The sequence below is a fragment of the Sceloporus occidentalis genome, unplaced genomic scaffold, assembly GCF_023333645.1.
Source record: "Sceloporus occidentalis isolate IW3139 unplaced genomic scaffold, rSceOcc1.0.p SCAF_20, whole genome shotgun sequence".
In the NCBI taxonomy this organism is placed as follows: domain Eukaryota; kingdom Metazoa; phylum Chordata; class Lepidosauria; order Squamata; family Phrynosomatidae; genus Sceloporus; species Sceloporus occidentalis.
The window spans coordinates 14,640,001-14,657,500 of NW_028317000.1; the positions used below are offsets into that span (position 1 = coordinate 14,640,001).

The window sequence follows — 17,500 nt, forward strand, 5'->3', positions numbered from 1 at the left end:
TGGGAAAAGCCCCAAGAGAAAACTCCTGAGCAAGAAAAGAGGGAAGAGGAGCTTTAGCTGTAGAAGGTGCTAGAACAAAAAAGACCCAAGGAGTCCCATTTGGGGGGAGAAAAGAGCGAAGACGGCCCCGTGCTTTTGGTGGCGTAGTTGGTAACTTCATCCTACTACGGGGGGCGGGGGGGGTCTGTATTCTTAAATTTCTTACCATATACTTAGAGGGGTGTCTTTATTTTTTGTTGTCCTTTGGGAAGGGATGGGTGTTTTGGGGGGGTGGCAGGTCTCTTTCTTTGCAGGCAGGATCCTTGTCTCTAAGGCGGAAAACAGGAACAAATCAGCCTCTTCTTCGTGTGTCTATATAAACCTCCTTCCTGAGGTTAGAAAGGAGCTGGCCCACCTGAGATGATGGTAGATATGTGTATATATAAATGTCTATAGCCTTGGTGCGGTTGTCGCAAGAGAGATCCAGTGGACAGAGGGAGAAAGAGAGACCAGACAAAGCAGATGGTGGTGAGAGTATAAAGGGGGGTTTGGGGGGAGGGCAGGCACTCTTGTTTTGTTCCTTCAGGTAGAGAGCCACAGAAGATCCCCCAAAAAACGACATGCCAGGAAACACAATGCAGTCTTGAAAGGAAAGGAGTCCTTTTGGAGGAGGAGGATGGTTTGGTGGCTCCAGTGAGAGAGAAAGAGAGAGAGAAAAGCAAGGCAAAGGAGGAGGAGGAGGAGGAAGAAGGTGTTGGTTGGTGGCAGCAGCAGCAGCAGCTTTGAGCCCCTTTGAGGGCATCTTTTTCAGGAGGAGCAGCGCAGGGAGAGAGCCCTGAAATTGTTGCCGGATGCTAAGTATATACGGAATTGGGGACTATCAAAACCATGGTGCAGTGTTGTTGTTGTTGTTGTTGTTGGGGGAGAGGGGTGGGCTCACCACCAGCTTCTTTCCAGCCTCTTTGCAGGTGACCGTAGCGTCCCCTTGCCCTTGCGGCGTGGATTTAGCAGTGTGGCCCTCCAGGACTTTATGGCGAGGAAGGAGAGAGTACCCCCCAAAAGGTTGGCGCTTGTCTCCATGAGAAGCCCCATTCCATTTGGCCACCAGAGGGAACCGGCAAGCTAAGTTCTCCCATAGAAGAGCAGGTCCCTTGCGGGTCGGTCTGCAATGCGGGGCGGAGGAGTATTACATTTGGGTCGGTGGGTGGGTTCACCGTAACAATATTCTCCCATTTTCTCTCCAGGAGACCCCTAACTTTAGACCTGGGAAGAAAAAGAGTAAGAGTATTGAGCTTCTAGCCTGGACTGGCAAGTAACTCTCAGCCAACTCACAGTGTAACTTAGCCCCCAGGATCAATATCTTGAGACTATTCCTGGTCCCAACGGTGCTACGAAATCTCTCTGCATATTGATTCTACAGAATAGGAGGGCGATATCTTTGGATTTGCCCATAGAAGACAGTGTCAATGTTTGAGAAGGCGGGTCTGTGGTCTCTCCAGCGTTCCCTCTAAAGGGGAGAAGGAGAAGACGTAACATCCAGAATCCACCCATTCTACTAGGGGTTGTCATATCTGGGGAGGAACATCCAGAATCCAGACATGCCATTAGGGTTTGTGCTCTCTGGGGAGGAGAAGGGGCTTTGGGGCGCAGGCAGGGCTGGAAAAGCGATTCCTTGAGATGCCGCAGCCTGTGGTTCTCTTCTGACATTTCTTCCAGGTGCTTAATATGCCTTAAAAGCTCCTCTTGAGGCTTCAGGGAGAAGCAAAGCGGCTTAGTGAGCCCGGTGTCTCATTCCTTCTGATGGTAGCTTGTGTAAAAGGGTTCAAGTAAGATCCTGCTTTTGATTGCTCTTTTCCCTTTTGTACGTAATGAGTCTTTACCAGCGCATAGAGGCATGACCATGACGCATACCTGTCGATGCACATTTCCTTGTACAATAATAGAGTCTGTAACCTAACTAGAAAAACCGGTCCTCGTAGCTGATGTGTATAATTAAACCTTGAGCAAACTTGCCTTGAATTGCACCTAGCTTGGGATGTCTCTGTTGTCTTGTTGTGGGTTGGCGGTGTGTGGGGTACAACTCTTGTTGTCTAGACCTTTTTTCAGATCCGTCGCCAGAAGGCTAGCAGCCTCTTGGAGCCTGGGATTAAAAAGGCGCACGGCGTCCCATAAAAGCCGAGGGAGCAGCCGCTTGGGAATGATAAGTAAAGGCAGAGAACAAATATCATGCCCTCTTTGTGTGATGGAGAAAAGGTCCCAGATGTTAAAACAAAAAAGCAATGGAGGAGGTGGAAAAGGTCCCAGATGTAAAAGCAATGGAGGAAAGAAATCAGTCTTGGCCACCAACCGGGGGAAACCCCACCCGGCCATAAGCAAAAAAGGAAAGAGAGAAGGCAGATTGGATCTCTTGAGGAAGCACAAATTGAGCAATGCAATGAGGAGCGAGTGCTAAAGCAAAGAGAAGTGCCATTAAAAGAGGAGTCTTCAGGGGGAAAACCAACCCAGCAAAGATGAGAAAACCCACAAAGCTGTGATGTGAATTATTATTATATCCCTAAATCTGAATGGAAATGAGAGAGAGAGAGAGAAAGAGAGAGGATATGATGCAAAGTGATGTAAATAATGTCGGACCCACTGTCATGTTGGATTGGAGAAAAGGAGGAGGAGGAGGAGGAGGAGGCTTGTTGTGTGTTGTTGTCCTCAGACAGGTGCTCAGCCTTGCTAAGGAGAGGAGCTTGGCCTCGGCCAGCCGCCCGGGAGCTGCCTAAACCAGCAGGCACCAGTGACAGATAAGTGTGAACCGCTTCTAACTGGGGTTGCATGTCAGGGAACACTGGGGCACAGAAGGAGCATTTGCAGAGTCGGGTTGCCAAGTGCTAGGAACCCCCCCCCCAAGCCCTTTTGGCTACTCAAGGTTGGCGCTGGGTTGCCCAAGGCTCCCGCTGCCCTTCCGAGGGAGAAGCTCCTGCTCTCCTGGAGGCGACTTTCTCTCCCCGGCCTCGATTGCCGTGTCCGCACTTCGGACGTCCGTCCATTTGTCCCGCTTCAAGCGGAGCTGAAGAACAATGCCAGTCAGTGCGCATGCGCCCCTCTTTGGAGGAGGCTGCCGTGAAAACACACATTACCGAACTTTGTATCCAAACACATACTAAGTGGACGTAAAGTAGTTTTTCCAAACATTTCATGACTTTATGCTGGCTGTGTGCTGTAATAAATTCATACTAAGTGAAGCACTCACGCCCTCGCGGCGCCCAAACGCGCAAGAGAAAACAAAACACAACGCTGTAACCAAATGTTACCAACACTCTCCAAGACTAGGAACTTAACTGTTACATGAAATAAAATGTGCTGCCGCTGTTGTAATATTTATTTGTTGTGAATGGTTCTGGGGCATTTTGGTGTCGGAAGGGTTGGGCGATTTGGGGGGTCCTTCTTCTCACTCTTTCAGACGCTTTCTTCGCGAGCCGCCTGGTCTTTGTTGGACAAGAAATGCGAACAGAAGATATGGTTCCCTAAAACAGGCAGGAGTCTTTGCAGATCTTATTTCCTTCCCTTCCTCACTCCATTGAGACCCAAATGTCTAGATTTAGAGGCATGTTAAACTGAGGAAAGTGAGATTGCAAAAGGAAAAGGGAATGTCTCTCAAAAGGCTTTAAAAAGTAGACCAGAGGGGGTAAAAACAAACACTTAAGCAGTTTGGGGTAAGTAACGTACCTATTTGTGTATTCTGGCCAAAGGAAAGGAAAGCACTCTTCCCTTGCAGGGCTTTTTGAGCTTCAACTTAAACTAAGGAGGATGAGATTAGCAGACGTATCTGTCTCTATCCCTTGAGCTTGGATTAATAATACCCCTTGCCCTCTTTTGGGGCTTTGCATGCCACTCCGGTCCACCGCTTTGCCTCCATTTCCCGCAAGCGCTTGTGGTGTGCCATCTCTCCCTGGCTTAACCTTGGAGTAGGGCTTGGGGGGCAACGGTGCCAGTGTTTTGTTTCCAGAGGCTTCATCCCCTAACGCCGCTAGCGTCCATCCCATGTGCAGCCGCCCAGGACTGACCCTCCTTTTGCCACCCCCGTGTGCCCCACATGTGCATCCTTCCAAGTGAGTCGCACCCCTACGTAACACATAGCAAAGATGTTGATGTTTTGGGGGGGTCCTATATGTGGGGAGCGGGGAGGGCTTACTTTGTTGCAGCTTCTTCTTTTTTTGCAGACAAGCCTCCCCAAGAGAGATAACCTCTGTCCGAAGCAGATGTGTTGAGTTGGCAAGTAACATGGGCTGAGAGGTGTGCTTGCGTAGAGCATCGGCTTGTCTCTTGGGTGGAGTTGTGGTTGTTGGAGGAGCGACAAAAGTAAAAAATGCCTGTGGTTTGAAAGGAGAGGAGATCTTAAAAACAAAAAGCCTGGTGTTCCTTGTATGACTGTGTGCGTTTGTGCAGCTTGTAGGTAACAATGCTCTCTTTTTTCCTGTTGTTGATGATGATGATGTTGTTGTTGTTCCTCTTTGGCAAACGGCGGGGAGGGCAAGGGAGGGCACTGAAGCCTTTAAGTCTCTTCCAGATGCACCTTGAGGCCTCACAATTCACACCCGAAACCAAACCTCTCCGAGAAGCTTAAACCTGGCAAGTCCCTTCATCCTCACATTTGATCCCTTTAGTGTTTTGTACAGTGGTCTTTTCGGGGGTCTCTCTCCTTCTCTGGTTTCTTAACAGTTGCTACCAAGAACACACGGCCCTCCAAAAAACAAAGCCCAGCTCTCCACGACCGGCCGCTGAAGCCGCGCCAGTAAGACCAGTTGCATTCAGAACCCTCTTTTTCTCTACCCACTGGGCTTACTGGGAGGGACTGGGAGGGGGCGGCAGGCACCCGTGTCTTGAGATTGCTTTCCACAGATCAGGAGGAGGAGGAGGAGGACAGTGTCAGACACTAAAGGAGTTCACAACCTCAATGGACACAAAAGGAACAGGTGAACCGTCTTTTCTCTCTTTGCACACCTGAGTCGAACGTGGGAAGGTTTACTCAGGGAGACTTTAAACCCGTATCTCCCTCTTCTGCTTCCACAGATTCGGAAGGCTGAGCCCCAGCTTCAGGCTGATCGGTTTAAACGCTCCAAAATGAGGATCGAGGCACATTGGGTTGAGATCCTTGGCGTCTTCAAGGCGGCGGGAGATCCCCGTTTCTTAAGGCCAGCTTTATGCTGTGCAACCTCAGACGCATCTTTCAGATAGATAGATAGATAGATAGATGGATGGATGTGTGATGCTCCAACAAGCCTATCCTCCGCAGCCTTGCTAATCGCTTGTAACTCAAGTTGGAAGCAGAACTACTAACACTGGCCTTTACGGAAATTGAAACCTATAGGAAGACTGGCTTGTCCAGTGTGTAGCCAAGAGTCGCGTCTCAAAGCAACAGTGCCCTTTGTAGTAACTCCACATTGGGCTTCTTATAATCATGATTGTAGTAGCCTTGACCATCATGGTCTGCTTTTAATATTGGGTTCTTAACCCTGATCATAGTAACCTTACCTTTCATAAACCGACTGATAACCGTGATTGTAGTAACCTTGTCATGGTTAATACCTTTAATAACACCATGGTCTATACCTTTAGTAAGGGATCGAAAGACAAACGATTGAAAGGGAGGAGGAGGAGGAGGAGGGCAGGGATTGTATTGCAACCCGGTGTTTCTTGCTAAGAGTTTTTCCAGGAACAACCAAATTCAGTTCAATAACTCAGACAACACAAAAAAGCACTTGACTCTCCCTACTAAAACCCGGATCCTGCCCAGTGCTGCTGCTCTCAAGGTAACCTGTTTGTAAAACGCCCGCTTCAAACTAAGACTCCTTTTGCCTGTAACTACTCACTTTGGAAGCTTAAGCTCACAGTTTTGAAGGAAGGTAACTATATAATCTATACACTTCTTTGAATGCTGCTAGATAATCTAATAACTCCCATGACAGGCACAAATCTCTCTCTTTTTTAACTTGTCGCAAAGTCTCTAGTTGTTTGCATCTTTACAAATATAACCACTATGTGTATGTGTTCTTACTTAGGGGATATGCTGGGGATGGATATACTGCTTAGTTAAGTAGGTAGAAGCTTTTTTGGGGAGGGTGCCTTGCAACTGTCTGCTAAGACTCTTTCAGGTCGCAATAAAACGAATGCTCAGAAGTGGAAGCTTTATGGAAGAGAAAAGTTTCATCCTCACTCACTCAAACAAACAAATAAACAAACAAACAAACAGGTTTTTCTTTTCCTGAGAGAACAAGCTTGTGTTTTCTCAGGTTTTGCTTTTCCCCTTGCTGCGTTGGCACCAAAAAAAAAGCAAAAGGCGCCGGTGGTTGGCACTCCTGGTTCCCGGGACGGGGTTCGAGTCCCTGCGGCGCCCCGGCTTCATTTCCAACGCAGCAACCCACATTGTGTCCCCTTCTATCCCATTCTGCACCGAGGAACTGAGATGGTTGTGGTCTAATAGGACTCCAAGAGACCAGGATTCGAATCCCTGCTTGGCCAGAGGAAACCATTGGGCGCCTTTGGGCACAAGTCCCACTCTCAGCCTCGAAATGGGTGGCAAAACCCCCATTTGACCAAGTCTTGCCCTGAAATCACATTCGGGTCGGTGGAAGCGACAAATGCAGAACTGTGTAAAGCATGTGTTCTCATTGTGTTTTCTCTTATTAGTGCCTCAAGTGAAATATAATACTGTATTTGATGGTTGGAAATAAATTTTGGAGTCATTTGATGCGCATCATGTATTTGCCGTGTTCATTATTGTATTTATAATTTCAAAGGGGTTGTGTTACATAAAATAAGCAATGCACAAACAGACTCTTTTGAGATCCAATACTACACAGGTTGTGTTACACATACAAAGCTTGCCTAAATGTATTTGAACACATAACAACTTCCAGGGTTTGTAAGGGAAAAGACAAAGGTCTCAAATTGTTGAGAAAGGTTTCCAAATTTTGTGGGGCTCCAGTTTTCTAAGTTTCCATTCCAGGCTCTGTGCAAATTGCCACACACACACACACACACGACATTCATAACTTAGATTGTGAATTCCAGCCCAAGTCTCATGTCAGAATATTTGAAAAACTCAAATTCTGAAGATCACTGGATGAAGAAAACCTATAAAATCCATGGGGTTTCCATACGTCTGCCATCGACTTGAAGGCCGAATCTCCCAATCCGTTGCATATACATATGAATAAAGATCTTGGAGATAGAGACTCACAGCCGGCCCTTTGTATCCACAGATTGGAGCATCCAGAGATTGAAAATATTCCAAAAAGACAACCTTGATTTTGCCCTTTTATATAAGAGATGCCATTGTATATAACGGGGCTTGAGCATCCACAGATTTTGTTATCCATAGGGGATACTGGAACCAAAACCCAGTGGATGCCAAGAACCCACTATATACATAACTTAAATATTGCGCAAAATGAGGGGGACATTTTGCCCTGAAATGCTTCCAGTGCACCCAGCGAGGGAGCGTCTTCACAACACAAACACACACCATTTTAGGCCTGGGAGACGGTTTATATATATATATATATATATATATATATATGGAAGCCAACCAGATATCACTTGCATTTTTTGTGAGTTGTGTGTGCAGCAAAGGTCTTGGAGGTGCTAAAGAGGTCTCCTAGACCCAGAAAAGCAAAAGGTTGTGTTGCCTTGCCAGAATTTAACACAAAATACACTCCAGAAAATAGCTCTGGTTTGAAGGGCCGCGGACCCAAGGTTTTCTGTGGGCGGCGGTTGTCGCCTCCATGTCCCTATGACTTTGCCATGCTTTCGGTTTTGTCACCAGAGGTATACAATGCTTTTTGTATTCAAGCAAAGACCCACCAAACAGTGGTACCTTTAGATTTTTGTGGCGAAACGTCAGGAATAAACTCTTCCAAAACATGGCCGCATCGCCCAAAATACCCACAAGAAACTCTGGAAGCCGGCCATGAAAGCCTTCGGCTTCCCAGGGATCCCTTTATTGGCCGACCGAAATGCACAATATACTTGTTGCGAGTGTCTATTCCAAAACGTGTGGCTTTTGTTGGTTGTTTTTAAACCGTATATTTGATGAGCTGGGCCTCTGTTTTGAAGGACAAATGTCCTCCTCCTTTTGAGTGTTTAAAATGTTTTGACATGGCCTCTCAGTTCCTCCTCCTCCTCCTCCTCCATTATGTCCAGCGTGGCATCATGATTCCAAGAAGGAGGAGGATCCAGAGCCGCCATTTTAGAGCCTGGCCTCTGGCCTCCATCCTCCATCCTCCTGAGGGTGAGGTGTTAAAAAATGGGCAAGAAGAAAAGACACACTTTTACATTTATTTTTTATTATACTCTTATGGTTCCGTCACTTTTTTTTAACTGTTTGTTGTCTTTGTTTTATTTATTAACGCCAGAGGAAGCGTTAAAACTGCCTTCGCGCCTTCGCCTCAGCGAGTGAGGGAGAAGATGGGGCATCTGCGCACGCGCAGGGCGCGGTGCACTTTGGGAAATGTAGTCTGGCGGCTTGTTTTTCCCCCCCGCCCCTCGCAACCGTATGTAGAAACAAGCAACCAGACTACATTTCGCACTGCGCACGCGCAGACGCCCTGTCCCACGTCACGTCACTCTCTTTCTACAGAGGCTATACGTCACTCTCTATACAGTATAGCCTCTGTAGAAAGAGGGACTTGACGTGGCACAGGGCGTCTGCGCGTGCGCGGGGCGCTCTGGGAAATGCAGTCTGGCAGCCCACATACATAAATGCATACACACAGTCGCGGCAGACGTGGCATATGATGTGTGCGCACGCGCAGTGCGCGGCGCACTCTGGGAGATGTAGTCTGACAGCCCATATACTGTATACTGTATACATAAATACACAGCCGCTGCAGAGACGTGGCACAGGGCGTCTGCGCATGCGCAGGGTGCGCTCAGCACTCTGGGAAATGTAGTCTGGAAAACCCATTGCTCGCTCAGCTCCTGCTTCCTTGGGAGAAGTGTGTGAGAGTCGGTTTGTTTGTTTTGCAACGTTTGGGGACCTTTAACCTCGGTAAGTAAACTAGTTTGTTCTCCTATTAAATGGGGGTCCTCCTATTAAGCACCCCCCTCAAACATTAAACCGGTTTTAATAGTTCCGCATTGCAGGATTAACCCACTTTGACACCGCTTTAACTCTGACTGTTCGGAGATAATATGTCGCTTTTGGGGGATCTTTAGATTTAATATCTAAAATATCCCCCTCAAAAATGCAGTTACAGTTCCTGCGTGGCTTTGACTGGGAGTTCCTGCATGGCTTTGATTGGGAGTTCCTGCATGGCTTTGATTGGGAGTTCATGCATGGCTTTGACTGGGAGTTCCTGCATGGCTTTGATTGGGAGTTCCTGCATGGCTTTGATTGGGAGTTCATGCATGGCTTTGATTGGGAGTTCCTGCATGGCTTTGATTGGGAGTTCCTGCATGGCTTTGATTGGGAGTTCCTGCATGGCTTTGATTGGGAGTTCCTGCATGGCTTTGATTGGGAGTTCCTGCATGGCTTTGACTGGGAGTTCCTGCATGGCTTTGACTGGGAGTTCCTGCATGGCTTTGACTGGGAGTTCCTGCATGGCTTTGACTGGGAGTTCCTGCATGGCTTTCATTGGGAGTTCCTGCATGGCTTTCATTGGGAGTTCATGCATGGCTTTGGCTGGGAGTTCCTGCATGGCTTTCATTGGGAGTTCCTGCATGGCTTTGATTGGGAATTCCTGCATGGCTTTGACTGGGAGTTCCTGCATGGCTTTGACTGGGAGTTCCTGCATGGCTTTCATTGGGAGTTCCTGCATGGCTTTGACTGGGAGTTCCTGCATGGCTTTCATTGGGAGTTCCTGCATGGCTTTCATTGGGAGTTCCTGCATGGCTTTCATTCGGAGTTCCTGCATGGCTTTCATTGGGAGTTCCTGCATGGCTTTCATTGGGAGTTCCTGCATGGCTTTGATTGGGAGTTCCTGCATGGCTTTGATTGGGAGTTCCTGCATGGCTTTGATTGGGAGTTCCTGCATGGCTTTGATTGGGAGTTCCTGCATGGCTTTGACTGGGAGTTCCTGCATGGCTTTGACAAGGAGTTCCTGCATGGCTTTGACTGGGAGTTCCTGCATGGCTTTGACTGGGAGTTCCTGCATGGCTTTGACTGGGAGTTCCTGCATGGCTTTCATTGGGAGTTCCTGCATGGCTTTCATTGGGAGTTCATGCATGGCTTTGGCTGGGAGTTCCTGCATGGCTTTCATTGGGAGTTCCTGCATGGCTTTGATTGGGAATTCCTGCATGGCTTTGACTGGGAGTTCCTGCATGGCTTTGACTGGGAGTTCCTGCATGGCTTTCATTGGGAGTTCCTGCATGGCTTTGACTGGGAGTTCCTGCATGGCTTTCATTGGGAGTTCCTGCATGGCTTTCATTCGGAGTTCCTGCATGGCTTTCATTGGGAGTTCCTGCATGGCTTTCATTGGGAGTTCCTGCATGGCTTTCATTGGGAGTTCCTGCATGGCAGAATGGGCCTGGGCTGTATGGCCCTCCTTGGGGTCTCTTCCAACTTGATGGTTTTATGATCCCTCGCTCCCTTTCTCTTTCCTTACAGCTCTGCGCCATTGAGGGAAAATGATGGAAGAGAGCGGCGTAGAGACGACTCCCCCCGGGACGCCACCCCCAAACGCATCCGGGGCTCCTCCGCCCACAAACACTCCGACCTCAATAGGTACAAGAGCTTTATCTCCCGGTTTGTATGGTTTGGCGTTGGCTGCAGTGGCCACTGCAGTGATCCCAATGCAGATAGGGCCAGCTAACTTGGTTCTCCCTTTCCTCTCCTTCTCCCCAGCTTTAGCCAGTCCTCTTGTGCCTCCAAAGATACCACCGGCCTCCACTTTTCCGTCCCAGACCTTCGCCTCGCCTTTGCCACCAATGGCGTCCACCTTTCCTTCCGTTGTGGGACCCTCTCCTTCTTTGCCCTTTGTGCCTTCCGCGCCCATTTCGACGGGGAGCGCACCCGCTGGGACCTCCATCGCTCCCCCCATTGCGTCGGCTTTTGGCGGCCCGGCTCCTCCGTTTCCATCCTCTCCCCCGCTGAATCCCACTAAGCCTGGCCCTGTGCTTTCCGCCCCTCCGTCCAGTCCCCCCATTTCCGGCTTTTCGATCGGTTCGGCCTACGATATCACCAAGGGCCACGCCGGGCGAGCGCCACAGACGCCGCTGATGCCCTCGTTTTCAGCCCCATCCGTCACGGGTAAGGAGGATGCCGCCTTTGACTTCAGTCCAGAACACACTGGGCAGCTAAAGCAGTCTCAAACTGCATTATTTCTGCAGAGTAGATGCACCCTAAATCACCGGATTTTGGGGTGCGGAACATCAGTGCGCGATGGTAGCTTTAACACTTTGGGTTTCTCTTATTCAAGAGGAGGGGACGATGGGATCCAGGACATTAACGCAACTTATGTTTGTCGGTTGTTGCTTTCTAGGGGTCCTTACAAACCCTGTGCCACAGCAGACCTCTGTGCCGCCGTCGTTGGTTCCCGGTTCTGGAGGCTCATCTTCCATTACTTTTCCAGAGCCACATGAGGATCCCAGGGTTGTGGGTTTACAGGGCGAAGCGACTGCCGGAGGGGGTCTGTGGGGCTTCATCAAAGTAAGTGGTGTGTGTGTGTGGTTAAAAAGACATCTAAAATGCCCCCAATGTATTTGGAGATCTTATATTTTACGTGGGGTGCAATGGGAATGTTTAGCCATCCAGGGTCCTTTGTGGGGCTAATACAACACCTTGCAGTTATCCACTCCGACATCAAGGGTTGGAGCGACTTTATGGTTGTAACATGTAAATGCAACTTAAGGTAGGTGGCTCACCAAACCCAAAAATCTGTGTATCTTCTCCTTCCAGGGCGTAGCTGGGAACCCGGTGGTCAAGTCGGTGCTCGATAAAACCAAGCACTCGGTGGAGACCATGATCACGACGCTGGACCCTGGCATGGCTCCGTACATCAGTAAGTGGCCCTGGCAAGCCCCGCAGGGAAGGCGGAGGGCCTCTCCGTTGTTTCAGTTGTCGTTGTGTGCCTTCGAGGTGTTCCTGACTTACGGCAAACCCAGCACAAAGTTTTCTTGGCCAGATTTGTCCAGAGGACGGACATTGAAAATGCATAACTTGAACCCTCTCCTCCATCTCTGTGTATTGAATGAAACGCTAATAGGTTTATTGTTACGTTGCAGAATCTGGGGGGGAGCTGGACATCGTGGTCACCTCCATCAAAGAAGTGAAGGTTGCCGCTGTGAGAGACGCGTTCCAAGAGGTTTTTGGCATGGCCACGGTGACCGGAGAAGCCGGGCAGTCCAACATCGCCCCACAACCGGTGGGTTACGCCGCTGGTTTGAAAGTGAGTCGCTCCCCAAGGGTTGCATTGGACAAAATCATAGCATCCTAGATGCTCCCTGTCTCCGTTTTCATGTTCGTTCCTTCTCTTCTATGCCCAACATTTGTCCTCCCGACTCCTTTTCTTCTCCTTTAGGGAGCCCAGGAAAGGATCGACAGTTTGCGCCGGTCGGGGGTCATCCACGAGAAACAGCCGGCCGTGTCTGTGGAGAACTTTATCGCCGAACTGCTGCCTGACAAGTGAGACGCTTAAGAATATAAAGGCCATTTTGTGCCACCTAAAATGGTAATCTAAGATGGGGACAGGAAGGGAAAGAGAGTCACCATCTACCTATTGCTGGGTACTTTCCGCATCATCCATAATCATTATCTTTATATCCTCCATTTGCCCCCGTAGCTGAGATTCAAATGTTTAAACAGATACAACTTGTATTTAAAATCACACCCAAAAGTTATATTTATAATTAAACGAATACTTGGATAAACATTCACCTTCTTGCATTCAGAAGCTCGACCCAATGGCACACTTTTCTCAAGAGGTTTGGTTCGGTAACCCAAAACTTATATCCAAAGGATTAAGTTAAGGCCGTTCTCAATTTTGGGTTTGCCTTTCAAAGACACTATTACCAATCTGTCTTGAATTAGACTTTAGCAAATGCCTGGGTACATCCCTTCTTTTTTCCCTTTCCAGGTGGTTTGATATCGGTTGCATAATAGTGGAGGATCCCATCCACGGCATCCGCCTCGAAACATTTACCCAAGCGACCCCAGTGCCTCTCGAATACGTGCAACAGGTGAGTTTTAACAGCTGTTTTAAGGTAAGCCACAGATATGGACATGCGCATGTGCGCGCACATAAAGCACACCATAACATTTTTATTCACAGTCAGTTCTGTATCCACAGGTGCTGCATCCATGGATGCAACCAACCATGGCTTGAAACATTACAGCCTTAGTTGAGTCTTCTTGGCTTCTAGGGATCTGCTTTTGAATCCATGTACTGGTCTTTTTGACTGTCCATAGCAATGGTCCCCAAACTGTGCTCTTGAAGGGATTTTGGACTTCAGCTTCCAGAATCCCAGACTATTGGCCCACATGGCTGAGGCTTCTGGGAGCTGTATTCCAACAATCTCTTAAAGGGCACAGTTTGGGGACCACTGGTCCATAGCATCCTCAGCATATCAAACAATCTCTCCACCCAGCATCTACTTGTACCAAGCGTCCCCATCAATTTCACTTTGACAATTAGCACCGTGTAACCCATCATCCGCTATTGCAAAGCATATGCAATATATATGCCTAGCGAACATGGCAGGATCATGGATCTATGCCTTATACTTATCCTTGTTGGATTCTATGCCCATCGGTCTTTTCTTCCAGCGCATTAATGCCCTTTCCTTGATTTACTTCCCAGGCCCAGAGTCTCACTCCTCAGGATTACAACCTCCGATGGTCGGGTCTCTTGGTGACAGTGGGCGAAGTCATAGAGAAGAACCTGCCGCACGTTGACCGGACGGATTGGCACGCGGCATTCACCGGTGTGTCGCGCCGCCAGATGATCTACAGCGCCGCCAAAGCCATGGCGGGAACTTACAAGCAGCGCTTGCCTCCCAGGACCACTTGAAAAGGGACTGTCTCTTTGCGCCGGAGAAGAAGAAGACTCATTCCATAGAGGTTGGGAAAGCGACGACTGCGCATAATGTTCACATGCGGTCTTCCGGCGGATACGTCTCCGCTTTATAATTACGTATAATCTTTTAACTTTGTTGGTTGGTTTGGTCACATATTTTGAAAGTAACCTTTGGATATAATGAACATGATGAACCCATGCTTAAATTAGTTTCTGTAATCAGTAGCTTCCGAAACTAGAGAGCCATCCGACGTATTTAAACACAATAGTGAGCATTAAAATGCATTGCGCATGATGCTGTTTTATTATATCCAGCCCTCACCTGGATGTAAAATGGGCATTCAATATTTTATCCCATGAGTAAATCCATGTGCAATCGTTACCAATGCAATTCTTTGCGCATGAAGAATAAGTTTGCAATCCATCGCCAGAAGAACAGATACCAGTGATATCTGAGCTCATGTAGTTAAATAGGGCTGGACTTCAACATTGAAAGCTGCTTTTACTCATAGTTACGCTTTGCAGACACCAGCTTGAATACAACTGGTGTAAGATACAAACAAATGTAACTTAGGAGTGGTCCTAGGAGTACCTTAATTTAAAGCTAAAGACACCATTTTGGCCTTTCCGAATTGCATATCTGTACCCAGAATATAAGGCTAAGGTCTGATGGTTGCAATGAAGGAGCATTACCAATGTGAAGTCAAAGGCTTTCAGGGCCGGCGTCCATAGTTTTTGGTTGGTTTTTTCGGTCTATGCGTCCATGTTCTAGAAGAGTTTATTCCTGACGTTTCGCCAGCATCTGTGGCTTTGCCTCTTCGGAGAATGTGCACATGGAAGAGAGTTGGATATATATATATATATATATATATATATATATACACACACACACACTGTGTGGCCCTAGGTAGGAAGGAATGATTTCCATGTTAATCTGTGTATACCCCTCTCTCTTCCATGCGCCAAATAGATGCCACTGCCACAGATGCTGATGAAACGTCAGAAATAAACTCTTACAGAACATGGCCACATGGTCCGAAAAACCCACAAAAAGCTAAGGCGCATTACCCTTCGCTAGCTTTCCGAACTCTCCCTAGAAGCCAAGAAGACTAAACTTAAGGCTGTAGTAGTCCATGCACTCATGGCTTAGTCTCTTCTTCCAAGTTGTAAATGGTGGGCATGATTTTCTATTTTCCAGTTTGCAGGTGGAGCAAATTTGGGACCTTCCTTTGAGAATAAGAAGCATCCATCGCTCCTTTGGACAAGGACAGGAATGGCTTCCTTGCGTCCAGATTTGCCAAATCGTTCGGACCGCTCCAAGGTCCGATCAGCGGCCGAAGGATTGGCGTTCAATCTGGAAGCTTCTGACCGTCTGGTTCAAGGAGGTACCTTGTCCTTCTTTGCGCAATGTCTTTAACCCATAGCTATCTGTCCCTCCACATTCGCTGGCGTTCGGGACGAAGGACCGCCGTGAATGTGGGCAGACTAATAAATACATAACACTATCCTTTTCACCGAAGAGAACACCTTTCTAGGTATCTCCAGCTCCTCCAACGCAACAACGTTGGGCAGAATTTGATTATAGGATCATGTTGGACGACCTACAAATGGTTAGAGGAGTGTTCTCTCTAGGAAGTTCTAGGTCCCCCAGTGCAACTCTGTGGTCAACATCAGCCATAAGTTGATCATAGGATCATGTTGGAGGACCTACAAATGGTTAGCGAAGGGTTCTCTCTAGGAAGTTCTAGGTCCTCCAACAAAACTCTATGCTCAACATCAGCCAGAGTTTGATCATGTTGGAGGACCTACAAATGCCTAGAGAAGTGTTCTCTCTAGGAGGTTCTAGGTCCTCCGATGCAACTCTATGGTCAATGTCGGCCAGGAATTGATCATAGGATCATGTTGGAGGACCTAGAAATGCCTGGAGAAGGGTTCTCTCTAGGATGACTCTGTGGTCAACCTCCAGCAGAATTGCGCTGGAGGACTTAGAGATTCCTAGAGAGGACCTATTCAAAAGTCAAATTTGCAGATGGGGAGGGTTGGCTTTATGGGTTAAAGACATCACAGAAGGAAGGACAAGATACCTCCATTTTAAGTTTAAATTGGTTTATACTGGCAAGACAGATATATAATATACCTATCACAATATACGCAATATATTATAAATAGAACGTTTATTGATATCTCGCTCTTCTGTAGCAAAGCAATATATTGTAATGCATTGTAATATATTGCAAGATAGGTATATTATATCAGCATAGGCCGCCTGCAAGATCCCAGCCTTAGTTGATTACTTGTGATATATATGGGTTTTCTAAAAGCCGATTCCCTCCAGAATTGATGGGAAATGGAATTCAATGCAGTTTAGATTATATTGTTTAATCGTTTTTAAGCGTTATAGATTGAACTGACCAGGTTTTGTCTTGTAGCAAAAGTGGGCCGCCGACAAGGGAAGCCATTTTGCGGCCTTCAACCTTTGCAAAGTCAATCCATTAAGTCCTCTCTGAGCATTTCTAGGTCCTCCGGCAAAACTCTATGGTCAGCCTCCGGATCGGCCGGATGTCGTTGGTTTCTATTCCGATTTCCTTCCACCCGATACCTTTCCGAAACCCTTTCCGACGCAAGCGCCAGCCCTCTTCGTATTTATACTATTAAACGCCGAAGCGGAAAATTATATTGCTAACCTTAGAAAGAAACCCGCCTTAAGCGCAAGCGTCTCTGTTTTGTACTATTCAGTCTTTTTAATCTTTTGCAGACACTTTTATATCGGATCTACGGTTCCTTATATTTCTACGCGGCGGAAAAGAAAAAGGAAAGCCGCAATTGTTTTTGAGTAATATACTGTATATATTTTGACGTTTCCGTCTTCTCTTCTATGAAATATCGCTCCTCTTGGATTGTAATCTCTCTCCTTCCGGCTTTTTCTGTCTCTTGAATTGTTTCGTTTGAATAAATAGCCGATTAGTTAATGGGTCTCTCCTCCAAGTTTTGTTCTTAAAAGATGCCTTTATTGATATTTTGGACAAAGATTTATCAAACGAACGTCAGAAATGTGCAAAAAGTGATAAATTCGGGGTGGGAATGCGTCGTATGTTGTGCAAAATGCTCTAAATTTGAGCAATAATGCACTTTGGTTCCACTTTGGACTCCTGGGATTTGCAGTTCTGCGTTCGAATTTGTGATCAAGAACCAATTTCACACTGAAATTGCCTGATTATCTTATTTTAGGAATTTAATTACTAATTGCTAATTTAATGGGTTTGTTACCGATTCCGACAAAGTCTCTTCTTTGCTACAAGGAGGTCTTTTGCGATTCTTTGGACACGGCTTTAGGACGCACCTTTTTGTGGTTTATGGCTTTTAAAATAATATATAATTAAAAATATTATATATATATATATATATAATTGTAAAAGTTATTTTAAATATTTTAAATATTTTAAAATATTTATATAATTTTAAAAGATATAAATTAGTATATTATATATATATTATTTTAAAAGAAATAAATTTTATTTTAA

At 47.0% G+C, this 17,500-nt stretch overlaps 2 protein-coding genes across 2 annotated transcripts in view; one reads left to right on the plus strand and one right to left on the minus strand.

The window, feature by feature from the left end:
• The window catches only part of SLC25A45 (solute carrier family 25 member 45), a 37,858-nt gene extending 29,930 nt beyond the window's left edge, over positions 1–7,928 (minus strand). The window contains exon 1 of the mRNA XM_089483406.1: positions 7,844–7,928. The gene's annotated coding sequence lies outside the window, so the exon portion shown is untranslated. The remainder of the gene's footprint in view (positions 1–7,843) is intronic.
• A 1,000-nt stretch (positions 7,929–8,928) lies between these two features.
• On the plus strand, positions 8,929–16,948 carry LOC149302143 (protein PRRC1-like). Its single transcript, XM_089483295.1, has 9 exons — positions 8,929–9,016; positions 10,574–10,690; positions 10,811–11,215; positions 11,448–11,614; positions 11,864–11,966; positions 12,190–12,353; positions 12,486–12,589; positions 13,041–13,143; positions 13,764–16,948. The coding sequence occupies exons 2-9, from the start codon at positions 10,594–10,596 to the stop codon at positions 13,971–13,973; spliced, it is 1,353 nt and encodes a 450-aa protein (XP_089339421.1). The 5' UTR covers positions 8,929–9,016; positions 10,574–10,593; the 3' UTR covers positions 13,974–16,948.
• Positions 16,949–17,500: the final 552 nt, after the last annotated feature.

Excerpts from the sequence above, each read along its gene's own strand:
- LOC149302143 (XM_089483295.1), top strand. The coding sequence starts at position 10,594 with ATGATGGAAGAGAGCGGCGTAGAGACGACTCCCCCCGGGACGCCACCC. Across the intron at positions 10,691-10,810 it reads AAACACTCCGACCTCAATAG|CTTTAGCCAGTCCTCTTGTG; the intron begins GTACAAGAGCTT and ends CCTTCTCCCCAG. Across the intron at positions 12,354-12,485 it reads GTTACGCCGCTGGTTTGAAA|GGAGCCCAGGAAAGGATCGA; the intron begins GTGAGTCGCTCC and ends CTTCTCCTTTAG.